Source organism: Giraffa tippelskirchi, chromosome 1 (assembly GCF_054371585.1).
Source record: "Giraffa tippelskirchi isolate mGirTip1 chromosome 1, T2T-mGirTip1v1.2.pri, whole genome shotgun sequence".
Taxonomy (NCBI): Eukaryota; Metazoa; Chordata; class Mammalia; order Artiodactyla; family Giraffidae; genus Giraffa; species Giraffa tippelskirchi.
In genome coordinates, this window is record NC_137275.1 from 186,535,595 (window position 1) to 186,549,966 (window position 14,372).

Sequence of the window (14,372 nt, forward strand, 5' to 3'; positions counted from 1 at the left end):
CCAATCCCAAAGAAAGGCAATGCCAAAGAATGCTCAAACTACTGCACAATTGTAGTCATCTCACATGCTAGTAAAGTAATGCTCAAAATTCTCCAAGCCAGGCTTCAACAATAAGTGGACCGTGAACTTCCAGATATTCAAGCTGGTTTTAGAAAAGGCAGAGGAACCAGAGATCAAAATGTCAACATCTGCTGGATCATCAAAAAAGCAAGAGAGTTACAGAAAAACGTCTATTTCTGCTTTATTGACTATGCCAAAGCCTTTGACTGTGTGGATCACAATAAACTGGAAAATTCTGAAAGAGATGGGAATACTAGACCACCTGATCTGCCTCTTGAGAAATCTGTATGCAGGTCAAGAAGAAACAGTTAGAACTGGACATGGAACAACAGACTGGTTCCAAATAGGAAAAGGAGTACATCAAGGCTGTATATTGTCACCGTGCTTGTTTAACTTATATGCAGAGTACATCATGAGAAACGCTGGGCTGGATGAAGCAGAAGCTGGAATCAAGATTGCCGGGAGAAATATCAATAACCTCAGATATGCAGATGACACCACCCTTATGGCAGAAAGTGAAGAAGAACTAAAGAGCCTCTTGATGAAAGTGAAAGAGGAGAGTGAAAAAGTTGGCTTAAAGCTCAACATTCAGAAAACTAAGATCATGGCATCTGGTCCCATCACTTCATGGCACATAGATGGAGAAACAGTGGAAACAGTGGCAGACTCTATTTTGGGGGGGCTCCAAAATCACTGCAGATGGTGACTGCAGCAATGAAATAAAAAGACGCTTACTCCTTGGAAGAAAAGTTATGACCAACCTAGAAAGCATATTAAAAAGCAGAGACATTACTTTGCCAACAAAGGTCTGTCTAGTCAAGGCTATGGTTATTCCAGTAGTCATGTATGGATGTGAGAGTTGGACGGTGAGGAAAACTGAGCGCCGAAGAATTGAAGATTTTGAACTGTGGTGTTGGAGGAGACTCTTAAGAGTCCCTTGGACTGCAAGGAGATCCAACCAGTCCATCCTAAAGGGAATCAGTCCTGAATATTGATTGGAAGAACTGATGCTGAAACTCCAATACTTTGGCCACCTGATGTCAAGAGCTGACTCATTTGAAAAGAACTTGATGCTGGGAAAGATTGAAGGCAAGAGGAGAAGAGGACAACAGAGGATGAGATGGTTGGATGGTATCACCGACTCAATGGGCATGAGTGTGAGCAAGCTATGGGAGTTGGTGATGGACAGGGAAGCCTGGCGTGCTGCAGTCCATGGAGTGGCAAAGAGTCGGACACGACTGAGTGACTGAACTGAACTGGAGTATTCCATTGTATATGTATATATATATATGTACCACATCTTCTTTATCCATTCATCTTAGGTTGTTTCTTAGACACTTAGGTTCTATATCTTGGCAATTATAAATAATGCTGCTGGGAACATATGGGTGTATGTATCTTTTCAAATCAGTGTTTTTGTTCTCTGTAGACATATACTCAGGAGAGGAATTGCTGGGTCATATGGTGTTCTATTTTTAGTTTTTTGAGAAACCTCCATACTATTTTCCCGGAGAAGGCAATTGCACCCCACTCCAGTCCTCTTGCCTGGGAAACCCCATGGAGGGAGGAGCCTGGTAGGCTGCAGTCCATGGGGTGGCGAAGAGTCGGACACGACTGAGCGACTTCACTTTCACTTTTCACTTTCATGCACTGGAGGAGGAAATGGCAACCCACTCCAGTATTCTTGCCTGGAGAATCCCAGGGACGGGGGAGCCTGGTGGGCTGCCGTCTGTGGGGTCGCACAGAGTCGGACACAACTGAAGCGACTTAGCAGCAGCAGCAGCAGCAGCAGCAGCATACTATTTTCCAGCCTCCAGAGGCTGCACCAATTTACATTCCCAACAACAGTGTACAAGGATTCCCTTTCCTCCACATCCTCACCAACATTTGTTATTTATAGACTTTTTGATAATAGCCATTCTGACTGGTGTGAGGTGATATCTCATTGTGGTTTTGATATGTATTTCTTTCATGATTAGTAGTATTGAGCATCTTTTCATGCTCAACATGTGCATTTCTTCTTTTGAAAAATGTTCAGTTCTGTCCATTTTTTAGTCAAGTTATTTGGTTTTTTTTATATAGAGTTGTTATTATACTCCATTTGCATTTATAAAATATTGGCCATATTCTCCATGTTGTGTAATATATCCCTGTAGCTCATTTTATACATTTATACCTAACAATTTGTACCTCTTAATCCCCTCCTCCTATATTGTCCCGTCTCAGTTCTCTCTTCCTACTAGTAACCACTAGTTTGTTCTCAATATCTGTGAGTCTGCTTTTCCGTTACATTCACTAGTTTTCTGTATTGTTTAGATTACATATACAAGTGATACCATACAGTACCTTCCTCTGTCTTGTTTCACTTAGCATAATGCCCTCCAAGTTCATCCAGGTAAATGGTATGCAAATGGCAAGTTTTCATTCTTTTTTATGGCTGAGTAGTATTCCATTGTGTGTCTCTATGTGTACATACACATATATACCCATGTGCTGTGCTCAGTTGCTTCAGTCATGTCTGACTCTTTACAACCCCATGGACTGTAGCTCGCCAGGCTCCTCTGACCATGGGATCTTCCAGGCAAGAACGATGGAGTGGGTTGCCATGCCCTCCTCCAGGGGATCTTCTGAACCCACGGGTTGAACTGGAATCTCCTGCCTCTCCTCCATTGCCGGCAGATTGTTTATCACTGAACCATAAGGGAAGCCCATACACTTATATCCATATCTATATATATTTGGATGCTTCTTAAAATTTTCCAAACTTTCTATAGCGAATGAGTATTTCTGTAAAAAACCAAAACAAAAAACAGGACAAAACAAAAACCTAGGAGCTGGAGAAAGCTGGTGGACCTCAAAGCCCAGAGAATGAAATCAAAGCAGTTTTATCTAGTGCCTCAGTGAGAAGCTAAGAGCTGTTGAGTGTAGCTGTGTAGGGGACAGAAGTGTTTTCCTTTGGTTAGGTTTAGTTATCATAAAACCAATATGGAGAAAAGTTGAAAAAAGTCTGTTTTAGAAACCAACACAACAAAATATTACTATAATATTAATATATTATTAAATTGACAGAAAGGTTAAATTTTTGAAAGCCAATACTCAAAACAATGTGGTAGAATGTTATGCAAATTCTCATATATGATATATATTCATGTATACATTTTTATTGGTGATGCATCTCGGCACAATCCTTTTTGAAAGTAATTCAGCAATATGTATGAACAACCATAAAATGTGCATGTTCAAAAGGGAATAGCCACTATGGAAACAGTTTGGCAGTTTCCGATAAAATGAAGCATACAACTATCATTCAACCCAACAATTGCACCCATGGGCATTTATCCCAGAGAAAGAAAAACATGCAAAAACCTGTACATGTATGTTCATAGCAGCATTATTCATGATGGACCCTAACTGAAAACAACCCAGATGTTCTTCAAAGGATGAATAGTTAGAGAAACCATGGAAATTCAGCAATACAAAGGAATGAACTAGTTATAGATGATACATGCAACAGCTTGGATCATCTCCAGGGAATTATGCTGAGTGAACAAAGAAATCCCAAGAAGTCACACGCTGTTTTCCATCCTCGGGTGATTTCCACTCTGGAAATAACAAAAGTATAGAGAACAGATTAGTAACTACCAGGGAGGAGTGAGAAGGAGGGAAGTGCGGCTGTAAAAGGGCACTTGAGGGATCTTTGTGGTGAAGGACTGTCTCGAATTTGACGATCGATGTCGATATTTCGGTTGTCATACTATACTAGTTTACAATATGGTACCATTGGGGAAACTAAGTAAAGCATACTTGGTATCTCCACATGCTTTTTTTTTAACCTGTTTATTTATTTGGCTGTGCCAAGTGTTAGTTGCCACACTTGGAATCTTCCATCTTTGTTGAGGCACGTGAAACACAGTTCCCTGACCAGGGATCAAACCCAGACCTCCTGTCTTGGGAGCCCCAAGTCTTAGCTACTGAGTCACCAGGGTAGTCCCTCTGCACTATTTCTTACAACTACTCATGTATCTACTGTTACTTCAAAGTAAAAAAAAAAAATTAAAGTACATCTTCTTTTGACCAGTTGATCACATGTCTAGAGGGGCTTCCCTGGTGGCTCAGGCGGTAAAGCGTCTGTTTGCAATGCTGGAGACCAGGGTTCGATCCCTGGGTCGGGAAGATTCCCTGGAGAAGGAAATGGCAACCCACACCAGTACTCTTGCCTGGAAAATTCCATGGACAGAGGAGCCTGGTAGGCTCTAGTCCACGGGGTTGCAGAGTCGGACACGACTGAGCGACTTGACTTTACTTTACTCACATATCTGGAAATTTGTCCTAGGAATAGAACCCAAAAGACTAAAGTACTTTAAAGGCACCAGATATTCAAAACAGCGGTATTTACAACAGGAGGAAGGGACCATTTTGTGTCCAAACAGAGACACAGGCAAATCGTGACACAGCCACCCAAGAATTATGCAATTGTTTGATGCAGCCACAAAGAAATGTTATTTGAAAAGGGAGGATTCAAAGTTGTGGCACAACCTGAAATCTCTGTGATGGGGCTGGAATATGTTGCAAAAGTTTTAATAGTTACTCTGTGTGAAATTCTAACAAATGTTTCCCTTCCCTCAAGCTATCTCTAAAGTTACATGGTTTTTACATGGTTTGGGAGTGGAAGGAACGACAGTAAAGGACATTTCTTATGTTTAATTACAAACGTCGGAGTCACGATGAAAGTTCTTTAAATCTGTTCTTCACAGTAGGACGAACTTCGTTTTTCAGGTTCCAGGATTGGAACAAGCGTGTATACAAGGACCCACAGCACCAGCCCAGGTCAGGTGCGATCAGGCACCCGCTTCAACCGCTGCAGCTGCTCTAGCGCCGTGCTCACGGCCCCATGTCCACAGCCCCACCCCAGGACCCCACCAGGAGTTCAAGGAGGAGATCCCCGAACGAGGGCGAGGACGCAGCCTGGGGGTACAGTGACCACTCCAAGGTCATCATCAAGCCGGCAATCGAGGCTCGGCCGGGCCCAGCCCAGAGCTCCAGGACTCTGAGTCGGGGTCTCGCTCTCTGCCCTGCATCCCCGCCCCATCACTAGTCTCGACCCCGAGGCTCCCCAGCGGCGAACTCCCACGTTGCGTCCAGACGGTCCCCCGGCCCCCAGACCTGAGCTGGGCGCCCCCACCTTATGCCAGGAGCCAAGACTCCGCGAACGTACCATTCCCCTAGACCCTTCCCCTCTTCCTTTTTCGCCCTCTCAACCCAGCTTTTCCCGACTCCGGGAAGAACCGGGAAGAGAAGGCGGAGGCGAGTGAGACGCCGCGGGATAAATACTGTGGCCCGGCCCCGCCTACCGACCTCACTTCCGCCCCGCGACAAGATGGCGGCGTCCGGGCTGTGCCACGCAGACTTCCGCCCGGCGCCGAGACTCGGATCCCGCTGCGCGTCGCGTCGGAGGTGAAATCGGGACGCGCGTGGTGTGGAACTACAACCTGGGTGCGGAGGGGTGCGTCTTTGCCTCGTGCCTGGCCGGGGGTCTGGGGAGAAGGCGAGCCAAGGGCCCTAGCCGGGGTGGTCCGGGGAGTCCCGCCACGTGGGAAGGGGAGGAGCTGAGTCGCTGCCGGAGGGACGCGCCGACTGGGGGGGCGGGAGGCCACGTGGGTGGGGTTCCGCTCAGGGTCCGCGAGTCCTTCCCCCTCGAGTGACTTCGTTACCCCTTTTCGCCTTCTTTCCCAGGCATCATGTCGGAAGGAAATGCTGCGGGCGAGCCCAGCGCTCCGGGAGGGCCCAGACCCCTCCTTTCTGGGGCGCGGGGGCTTATTGGGCGAAGGCCGGCACCGCCCCTCACCCCTGGCCGCCTTCCCTCCATCCGCTCCAGGGACCTCACCCTCGGGGGAGTCAAGAAGGTACTCGACGGCACCTTTCTAAAGAAACCCAACTACGCTGAATTCCAGGCACCTGGGGGTTTGACTGATGTTCCTGTAGGGCCTACCGTGTTTCAGGCGTGGTGTTGGGCCTTGCGAATCTTGTCTTCAGACTTCCGCCTGCAATTTCTGGGGAGCCTGCCCTATCTTCAAGTCAGGATACGGGGTCCAAGATGTTGACATGGCTGTCAGAGATGGGTGAAGAGCAGAGAATCCTAATTAGCTCAGAAGCAACTTGAGCAGGGTTTATTTCCTTTTGGTGTGTCTTGGATACCTTTCAGAAACCCGTGAAAGCCAGGCAGACATAAACTTTGCCTGCAATTTAAGAGTTCTGAATTTGCCCTGGATCCCAGTGTGCAGACTTCTGGTCCAAAGTATTGAGTCTTAGGTGTGATACTAGAGCCTCTGTGTCTGCTGCTATTATGTTTGTGACTGTAGATGTGAAGGGTAGCAGCCAGTTTTTGAAGACCTCAGTTTCCCTTTGTAAATTCTGGTGGCAGTCTAACCCAATCATCAGTTTGTGAGTGCTGGCAGATCTGTCTTTCCCATTTGAACCTTGCCGGTAGAGCTCATTCTCTATAATACTGTCTGGTCTTCATAGCAGTTTGAAGATGAAGTGTGAGATTAGGTAAATTCCTCTCCTGTTAGAGTCCTGAGGGCTGTCCTTTCAGGAGGCAGAAACCGAGGCTGCCATTTAAATGTTTTTGATGCCCCCTTCTATATATAGCTTCACCATCGCCTTGGCATGACATTCCTCCTTTTCAAGCACCTGTCCATTTCAGTAAATCTTTGACGACAGTATGGAATGTGCTGAAGAGAGCCATATTGGTCTTCGTCCATAGAAGATGCCCTTTGGAAGTTTTTCTTTTCCTCTGTACTTTGGGACCAGAATTTACCGAATCAGTGACTCCCGTATTTTACTTTCAGAAAACCTTCACCCCAAATATCATCAGTCGGAAGATCAAGGAAGAGTAAGTAGCTGGGCCTCCTGAATACTCGCGCCTTGCTTGTGCGTGTGTGCTCAATCGCTCACTTGTGTCCAACTCTTTGCCACCCTGTAGACTGTAGCCCGCCAGGCTCCTCTGTCCATGGGATTCTCCAGGCAAGAATACTGCAGTGGGTTGCCATTCCCTACTCCAGGGGATCTTCCCAACCCAGGGATCGAACCTGCATCTCTTATGTTTGCTGCATTCTTTACCACTAGTGTCACCTAGGAAGCCCTGCCCCTTTGTTTACTTGCTCTGAATTTGGACCTTTGGGGAAATAACTAAGTAGGTGGCTCAAAAGTTTAAATTTGTAGATTTAGTTCTTTTCAGTAGTGATTGCCGACCCTGGCTCCCAGGTGATTCTAATGTGCAAGCTTTAAAAAAATACTGATTCCTGAGAATCCATCCTTAAAATTGTTTTAACTTATTTGCAATGAAACAGTGATTATCTTTTTTTTTTAACTTTTAATTTTTTTTATTGGGGTATAGCCATTTAACAATGTTGTGATAGTTTTAGATTAACAGTGAAGGGACTCGGCCATACATATACATGTATCCATTCTCCCCCAAACTCCTCTCCCATCCAGGCCTCCACATAACATTGAACAGAGTTCTATGTGTTATACAGCAGGTCCTTGTTGGTTATACATTTTAAATATAGCAGTGTGTAGAAGCAGCCACAAGTTTGATTTCTAAGTCTGTGAGTCTCTTTCTGGTTTGAAGTAAATTCATATGTATAATTTCTTTTTAGATTCCACATGTAAGGGATGTCATACAATATTTCTCCTTCTCTGTCTGACTTACTTCAGAGAGAGATTATGTTTTATAGCCAGAGTTGAGAGCCAATAGTTTGGGCAAAGATGGGTCAGGTTTTCCCTTAGGTTCTTTTGCATTGCAACCTTCCTGCTTTCAGTCAATACCAAAAAAAAAAATCCACATTTGGGGCAATCTCTATAATTCACCTTTTGTGTTATAGTTCTAGTATACACTCTTCAAAAAGGTAAAATACAGTAAACTGAAGAACTCTGCCTCATCAAGGAAGTGAAAAAGGTGCTAGACCGCCCACACAGGTGGGTGCTGTGCTTCTCATGATATAGTTGTTGGCTCATAAACTCCCCTCTGGTGGAGCAGAGTGGTGTGGGAGAGTGAGACCAGTTCTCGGATGCAGGTGACATCAGTAATTTCCTTTGACACATTCGCTTTTCCAGGCCGAAGGAAGAAGTAACCATCAAGAAAGAGAAGCGTGAAAGGGACAGAGACCGACAGCGAGAGGGCCATGGACGGGGCCGGGGGCGCCCAGAAGTGATCCAGTCCCACTCCATCTTCGAGCAGGGCCCCGCTGAAATGATGAAGAAAAAGGGTACAAAGCTGCCGGGGCTCTGGGAGGAAGGAATCAGTGGATTTCAGTCCAGACTGCCCAAGAGAAGGACCAGGGTGGTGGTATTCCCCTGCTTGCTCCCAGTTTAGCTTTCCTTGCTGTTGGCTCCTCCCTCACTCCTGGTGAACTAGGGGGGGTTTCCACAGGGAACTGGGATAAGACCGTGGATATGTCAGACGTGGGGCCCTCTCACATCATCAACATCAAAAAGGAGAAGAGGGAGACAGATGAAGAAACAAAACAGATCCTGCGCATGCTGGAGAAGGATGATGTAGGTACCAGTAGACTAGGGTGGGGGCTTCTTGTGTGATGAAAAGCACTTCCAGGGAACGAGGATGGGGGAAGCTCTGTAATGTCCTGAAAGTCTGGTGATCGGCAGGAATCTTTGACTAGAAAAGAGCTAAGGTGGACTGCGGGCTTCCCAGGTGGCTCAGTGGTGTAAAGAATCCACCTGTAGTGCAGAACTTGCAAGAGACACAGGTTTGATCCCTGGGTCATGAAGATCCCCTGGAGAAGGAAATAGCAATCCACTCCAGTATTCTTGCCTGGAAAATTCCATGGACAGAGGACTCTGGAGGGCTACAGTTGGGCACGACTGAGTGACTGGGCAAGGTGGACTGCCCTCCAGGTACGTCTGTATGCTGGCCCTGCTGTGTGACCCCCAGACTTTTCCTTGGCAGTTCATCGATGACCCTGGGCTTAGGAATGACACTCGAAATATGCCTGTGCAACTGCCGCTGGCTCACTCGGGCTGGCTTTTTAAGGAAGAAAATGAGGAAGCAGATGTTAAACCACGGCCGGCTGGCCCCAAGGAAGAGGATATGGAGGTGGACATGCCTGCTGTGAAAGGTACTCTGTGTCACTTAAGGTCTTGTCTCCTTTTCTCCACCTGTTCCCGCAGGAGTCAGCCCGCCTGACTGCTGCTGCTGTCTTCTTAGCACTTTACAGCCCCTGATGGGAATTGGTGGGCGCAGCCTCAGCTACATGTTTTTATTTAATTTTTTTTAAAGAATGAGTTAGTTCCTTTTTTTTTTTAAGATTTGTTTGTTTATTTTTGGCTGTGCTGGGTCTTCGTTGCTCCACACCAGCTTTCTCTAGTTGCAGCAAGTGGGGGCCACTCTTTGTTGTGGTGTGTGGGCTTATCATTGCAGTGACTTCTCTTATTGCCAAGCACAGGCTCTAGGGCGGGCAGGCTTCAGTAGTTGCGGCTCCTGGGCTCTAGAGCACAGGCTCAGTAGTTGTGGCATGTGGGCTTAGTTGCTCTGTGCCATGTGGGATCTTCCCCAGACCAAGGTTTGAACCCGTGTCCCCTGCCATTGGCAGGCGGATTCTTAATCACTGGACTACCCTTTTTTAAATAAGTCACACGACTATTGGATCTCTCTTTCTAAGCACAAAGTTTCCCTCCAGCTTCTTGGCTGAGTGACATTGGAGCAGATCAGGCGGAAGGGATGGGTGCAGTGAGATGGCCTGGAGGTGGCCTCTGATAGCCTTCCTTTTCTGTTATCTTGGGCAGTAAAAGAGGAGCCCCGAGATGAGGATGAGGAGGCCAAGATGAAGGCTCCTCTCAGGGCAGCCAGGAAGATCCCAGGCCTCCCGAAGGATGTGTCTGTGGCGGAGCTGCTCAGGGAGCTGAGCCTCACGCAGGAGGAAGAGCTGCTGTTCCTGCAGCTGCCGGACTCACTCCCCGGCCAGCCACCCACTCAGGACATCAAGCCCATCAAGACGGAGGTGCAGAGCGAGGACGGGCAGATGGTGGTTATAAAGCAAGAGAAAGACCGGGTATGCTCACCAATGAGTGCTGTGAAGATGTGTGGGAACTGGAGGGGAAATAGCCACCTGGAGGGGGAAGCAGAGGGGTGTCGCCTGTGGTGAAATTCCAAAATTATACATATTTGTTCTTTCTGCCCGCAGGGGGCTTGGGGCTCTGTGCTTCAGCCCAAATTGTGTGTGTGTTTATTTTTCACAGTGAACTATTTTGAACATACACAAATGAGAGAATATATGTTCTTATGTACCATCACCTAGCTTCAGCAGTTACTGATATTTTGTCCCTTTATCTGTGGTTTGGGTTTTTTTGTTTTGTTTATTGACCAGTGGCAGGCATTCCCAGGAAAAGGCCCTCTCTGGGAAGCTCATTCTTTGTTTCTTTTTTTTAAAAAATATTGTGTTTTTTTTAAAGGGTTTCCTTGGTGGCTCAGATGGTATAAAGCATCTGTCTGCAATGCAGGAGACCCGGGTTTGATCCCTGGGTTGGGGTGTTAGTTGCGGCATATGAACTCTTAGTTATGGCATGTGGAGTCTAGTTCCCTGACCAGGAATCGAACCCGGGTTCCCTGCATTGGGAGTTCAGAGTCTTAGCCACTGGACCACCAGGGAAGTCTGGGGAGCTCATTCTAACCTTTGCTGCTGATGCCTCCCTTTGGGAAAGGATTTGTTCTTAAAGGATGGAGGAGACAGTTCCTCACCCAGTTTCCATCCCCTGATTGTCTTCACAGGAAGCCAGGCTGGCAGAGAACACTTGTACCCTGGCTGACCTGACAGAGGGACAGGTTGGCAAGCTGCTCATCCGCAAGTCGGGGAAGGTGCAGCTCCTCCTCGGCAAGGTGACTCTGGACGTGACGATGGGGACTACTTGCTCTTTCCTGCAGGTGAGAGTGAGCTATTCAGGATGTTGACGACTTGGTGCTGAGTACGGGGGAAGGGCTCTTGGGATCAGCACATTAAAGTCATAGGACTGAGCAATGGGATGTGTGTGTGGTCTTGCCTTTCATCTCTGTCTCTGTTGATTGGCAGGAGCTGGTGTCCGTGGGCCTTGGAGACAGCAGGACAGGCGACATGACAGTCCTGGGACACATAAAGCACAAACTTGTCTGTTCTCCCAACTTCGAATCCCTGCTGGATCACAAACACCGGTAAAGTGAGCAGATGGAGGACGGTGGTGACTGTGCCCACGACTGCTGCCTGCTCCAGACGTTTTGTTCTCAAATCTGTTCGACCCAGAAGGGGCCTGTTTAGCCCACCCACTCCAGCCATTGTCCCAGTTTTCCCACAGGGCCCACACGTGGCTCCCTTCCACGGTGGCTGTTAACGGCATGATGACCTTCCCACAGTGAGGAAACTGCACACCCTCACTGCTGGGGGTTGGTCCCTGCTATTTATTTTTATATTTATGTCTTAGCTCTTCAGCAGACTGTACCCTCCCCAGGCGGAGGAAGGACGGTCTGGGCAAGGACAGGCTCCTTCTCTGGGGACATCTTGGTTCTCAGGGTAGGAGACGCTATTGCTCCCTTCTTCCTCCCAAGAGGCAGCGCTTGAGAGAGAGTAGAGAGGTCTGGAGTCTGAGACGCAAACTCAGCTCTGTCCATTACTAATTGTGTGACTGAACAAACTACCTAGCCTTTCTGAGCCTCAGAGTCCTCATCTGACAAATCGAGGACGATACCTACCTCACAGGGTTGGCATGAGGATGCTGTGGAATACTGTCGATGAAATGTCCTTGCACGAGGCCGGACATACACTGTAGGAGCTCAATAAATGTTAATTTAGTTTTCTTTCGCCTGAGTGTTTTCAAACAAAAGAGTGATTCCAAGGATCTCTCAGAAAAGGTGAATGGAACTGCTTCTCCCCACATTTTTACTCCATGTCCCATTCCTCTGGACTGATGCTCTAAAGGTTTGGGTTTGGGCCTTTCTGTACCCTTTTTTCTCCTGAGCATCTTAGGCAAGCACTTCCTGTTCATTGCTGTGAGCCCCTAGCCATAGGTGCCATCAGAAGAGAAGAAAGCAAAGACTTGACTCCTCCCAGCCCTACAGGTGCCTTCAGGTGTCATGGTGGTCCCAGGACTCATTCCTCCCACTCTCACCCCTTCCAGCTCCACTTAAATTATTTCTCAGAAGAAACCTGTGACTGCTCCTAGATAATTATCACCCCAGCAACTCAAATACTGCTGAAAAACAACCTCGGGCGAGAAAGAAAGTAGAGATGATTGAATAATAACCTCATCAACACTTAACAGATGACCTCTCAGTTCAACAGCTTTAAGTTTGAGAGGCCCGCCTCTGTCTCCTGTCCTGGCATCGGCTTGGATCCCACTCTCCCTGGCCGCACTGGCCTTGTAGTTCATTGTGTGGTCTTGTTCCTTTCAGCAGCTCAGCACACTCTTGACCCATCCAGTGTGTGGTCCCTGAGGAGCAGCGTCTCTTTCCTTATTCCTTGTCTGCAGAGCAGGGTCATGAAGACACCTTGGAGGTTAGGGAAAGCCGCCTGCTGCAGTGTCTGTGGTCATTAGACACAGCATTGCAGCTCCCTTTGCTTCAAGCTTAGCAAACTGCCTCTGGAACAGTTGGGAACCACACAGGCTCCATGAGAAATGCTCCCTCCTGACTTAGCTGGCCCTAGAGGTTTGGGAAGGATACTCCTTTCTTTAGTCTCCATTCTGTTCCTTGTGTTAGTTGCTCTGTAGTGTCTGACTCTTTGTGACACCATAGACTAAAGCCCAAGCTCCTCTGTCCGTGGAATTCTCCAGGCAGGCATACTGGAGTGGGTTGCCATTCCCTTCTCCAAGGGATCTTCTCAACCCATGGATCGAACCCATGTCTGTCAGCTTTGCAAGCAGATTCATTTTCTGTCTGAGCCACCAGGGAAGCCCTCCTGTTCCTTGAACCTGTTTTTAAATTTCATCAGGGCTGGGCTTTTCACTAAGCCCTTCAAACCGCCTAACCAGCAGCTAGGAGGCGGGATTGACTATGTAGGTCTCACATTGCCCCTTCTTAGGTGAGAGCTCACTGAGCTCTGCTAGATGGTGCTGTTCTGGTTTCTCTCCTCACTGTAGAGGGCAGCTGAGCAGAAAGGGTCTTGAAGACGTGTGCCATGGAAGTCCTGTTTGGTCTAAGACAGTTTTGATGAACCAACTGCTTTTTTGTTCTCTGAGCTTTAATGTTTGTTCCTTTTGTACAGCTAATGCCTTGCCAGTAAGTCTCCATTGTAATCCTTTCTCTTGGTTTTATGGGGGGGGAGGGGGGATGCTGTGGCTTGCAGAAATCTTAGGTCCATGACCAGGGATCCAACCTATGCCCCCTTCAATGGAAGCATGGAGTATTAACTGTGGTACCACCAGGGAGGTGGTCCCTCTCTGGGTTTGTTGGGTTCAAAAACTCTTCTGCTTTTCTGGCCTAACTCAAAGTCCCTGCCTCAATAGGCATTTGATGTTTCAGTCTTTAGTTCTCTGATTCTTCCACAAAAACTTGAGGAAGAGCATGTATCACTTTCTAGCTCGCTGTTTTGCCATTTCAGGTATATTGGGGATTGAACATTACGACCCTGAATCAGAGTCCCCACAGCCTATCTTATATTCCTGATATACAGATTGGACCATAGAAGTGTGGGGAGAAGACAGAACACATCTGCTTTCTTGGACAAGCCTCCAAAGCATACATTTGTACCAACAAATAAATTCAAGTAACAGGAGTAAAAAAGCCCAAAGCCAGATTCATGTATGAGAGAAAATGGATGAAAATTTATTACTACCTGCATCTGTGTGTATGCATTTTGTTAAGACACGGAAAGTAAACTATAGGCTTGTTCATTTCTTAACTATGTAAGTGACAGAATGTGGGCTTTAGAGTCTGGATTGAGTTTGAATATAACTCCACCAGTATAACTGGAGAAAAATTACTTAACTTCCCTAAACTCAGTTTTACTCATTTTCTTAAAAAATGAGATAATAGTAGTTTTTAAAATAAAGTTGCTTTTAAATTACAATGGACACAAAGTTTTTCTTTTATGAAAGACAAAAGAGTGCTGCTATCAGTACTTGATCAGCACAAGTAGCAGAAAACTGGACTGACAGTGATGTAAGCAATGGGATGTTTAATTATCTCATGTAACCAGCAGTCTGGAGATAGACAGTTCCAGGGTTGGGTGGCAGCCAAAGCATCAAGATTTTCTAGGATGCGTTTGTTCCACCATCTTTGGCGTTCTAAAGTGGCTATAACGACTCAGCATCATTTCTTAAAATGAGACTGT

The 14,372-nt window shown here is 46.9% G+C and overlaps 1 protein-coding gene across 6 annotated transcripts; it reads left to right on the forward strand.

The window, feature by feature from the left end:
• Window positions 1-5,424: 5,424 nt before the first annotated feature.
• On the forward strand, window positions 5,425-14,108 carry POLR3D (RNA polymerase III subunit D). 6 transcript variants are annotated; one of them, XM_081513834.1, is made up of 10 exons: window positions 5,425-5,605; window positions 5,794-5,963; window positions 6,909-6,952; window positions 8,176-8,327; window positions 8,492-8,616; window positions 9,026-9,194; window positions 9,862-10,127; window positions 10,844-10,996; window positions 11,142-11,260; window positions 13,641-14,108. In XM_081513834.1, the coding sequence occupies exons 2-10, from the start codon at window positions 5,799-5,801 to the stop codon at window positions 13,654-13,656; spliced, it is 1,209 nt and encodes a 402-aa protein (XP_081369960.1). In that variant the 5' UTR covers window positions 5,425-5,605; window positions 5,794-5,798; the 3' UTR covers window positions 13,657-14,108. The 6 variants fall into 6 exon arrangements, with proteins under 6 accessions (XP_081369960.1, XP_081369950.1, XP_081369941.1 ...); XM_081513824.1 differs by having other exon boundaries at window positions 5,425-5,563; XM_081513815.1 differs by having other exon boundaries at window positions 5,425-5,553.
• The last annotated feature ends 264 nt before the right edge of the window (window positions 14,109-14,372 follow it).

Bases quoted from the DNA above. Each gene is read 5' to 3' on its own strand.
- POLR3D (XM_081513834.1), top strand. From the start codon at position 5,799: ATGTCGGAAGGAAATGCTGCGGGCGAGCCCAGCGCTCCGGGAGGGCCC. The intron at 5,964-6,908 runs GTACTCGACGGC...TTTTACTTTCAG, and splicing joins CCCTCGGGGGAGTCAAGAAG to AAAACCTTCACCCCAAATAT. The intron at 8,617-9,025 runs GTAGGTACCAGT...TTTCCTTGGCAG, and splicing joins GCATGCTGGAGAAGGATGAT to TTCATCGATGACCCTGGGCT.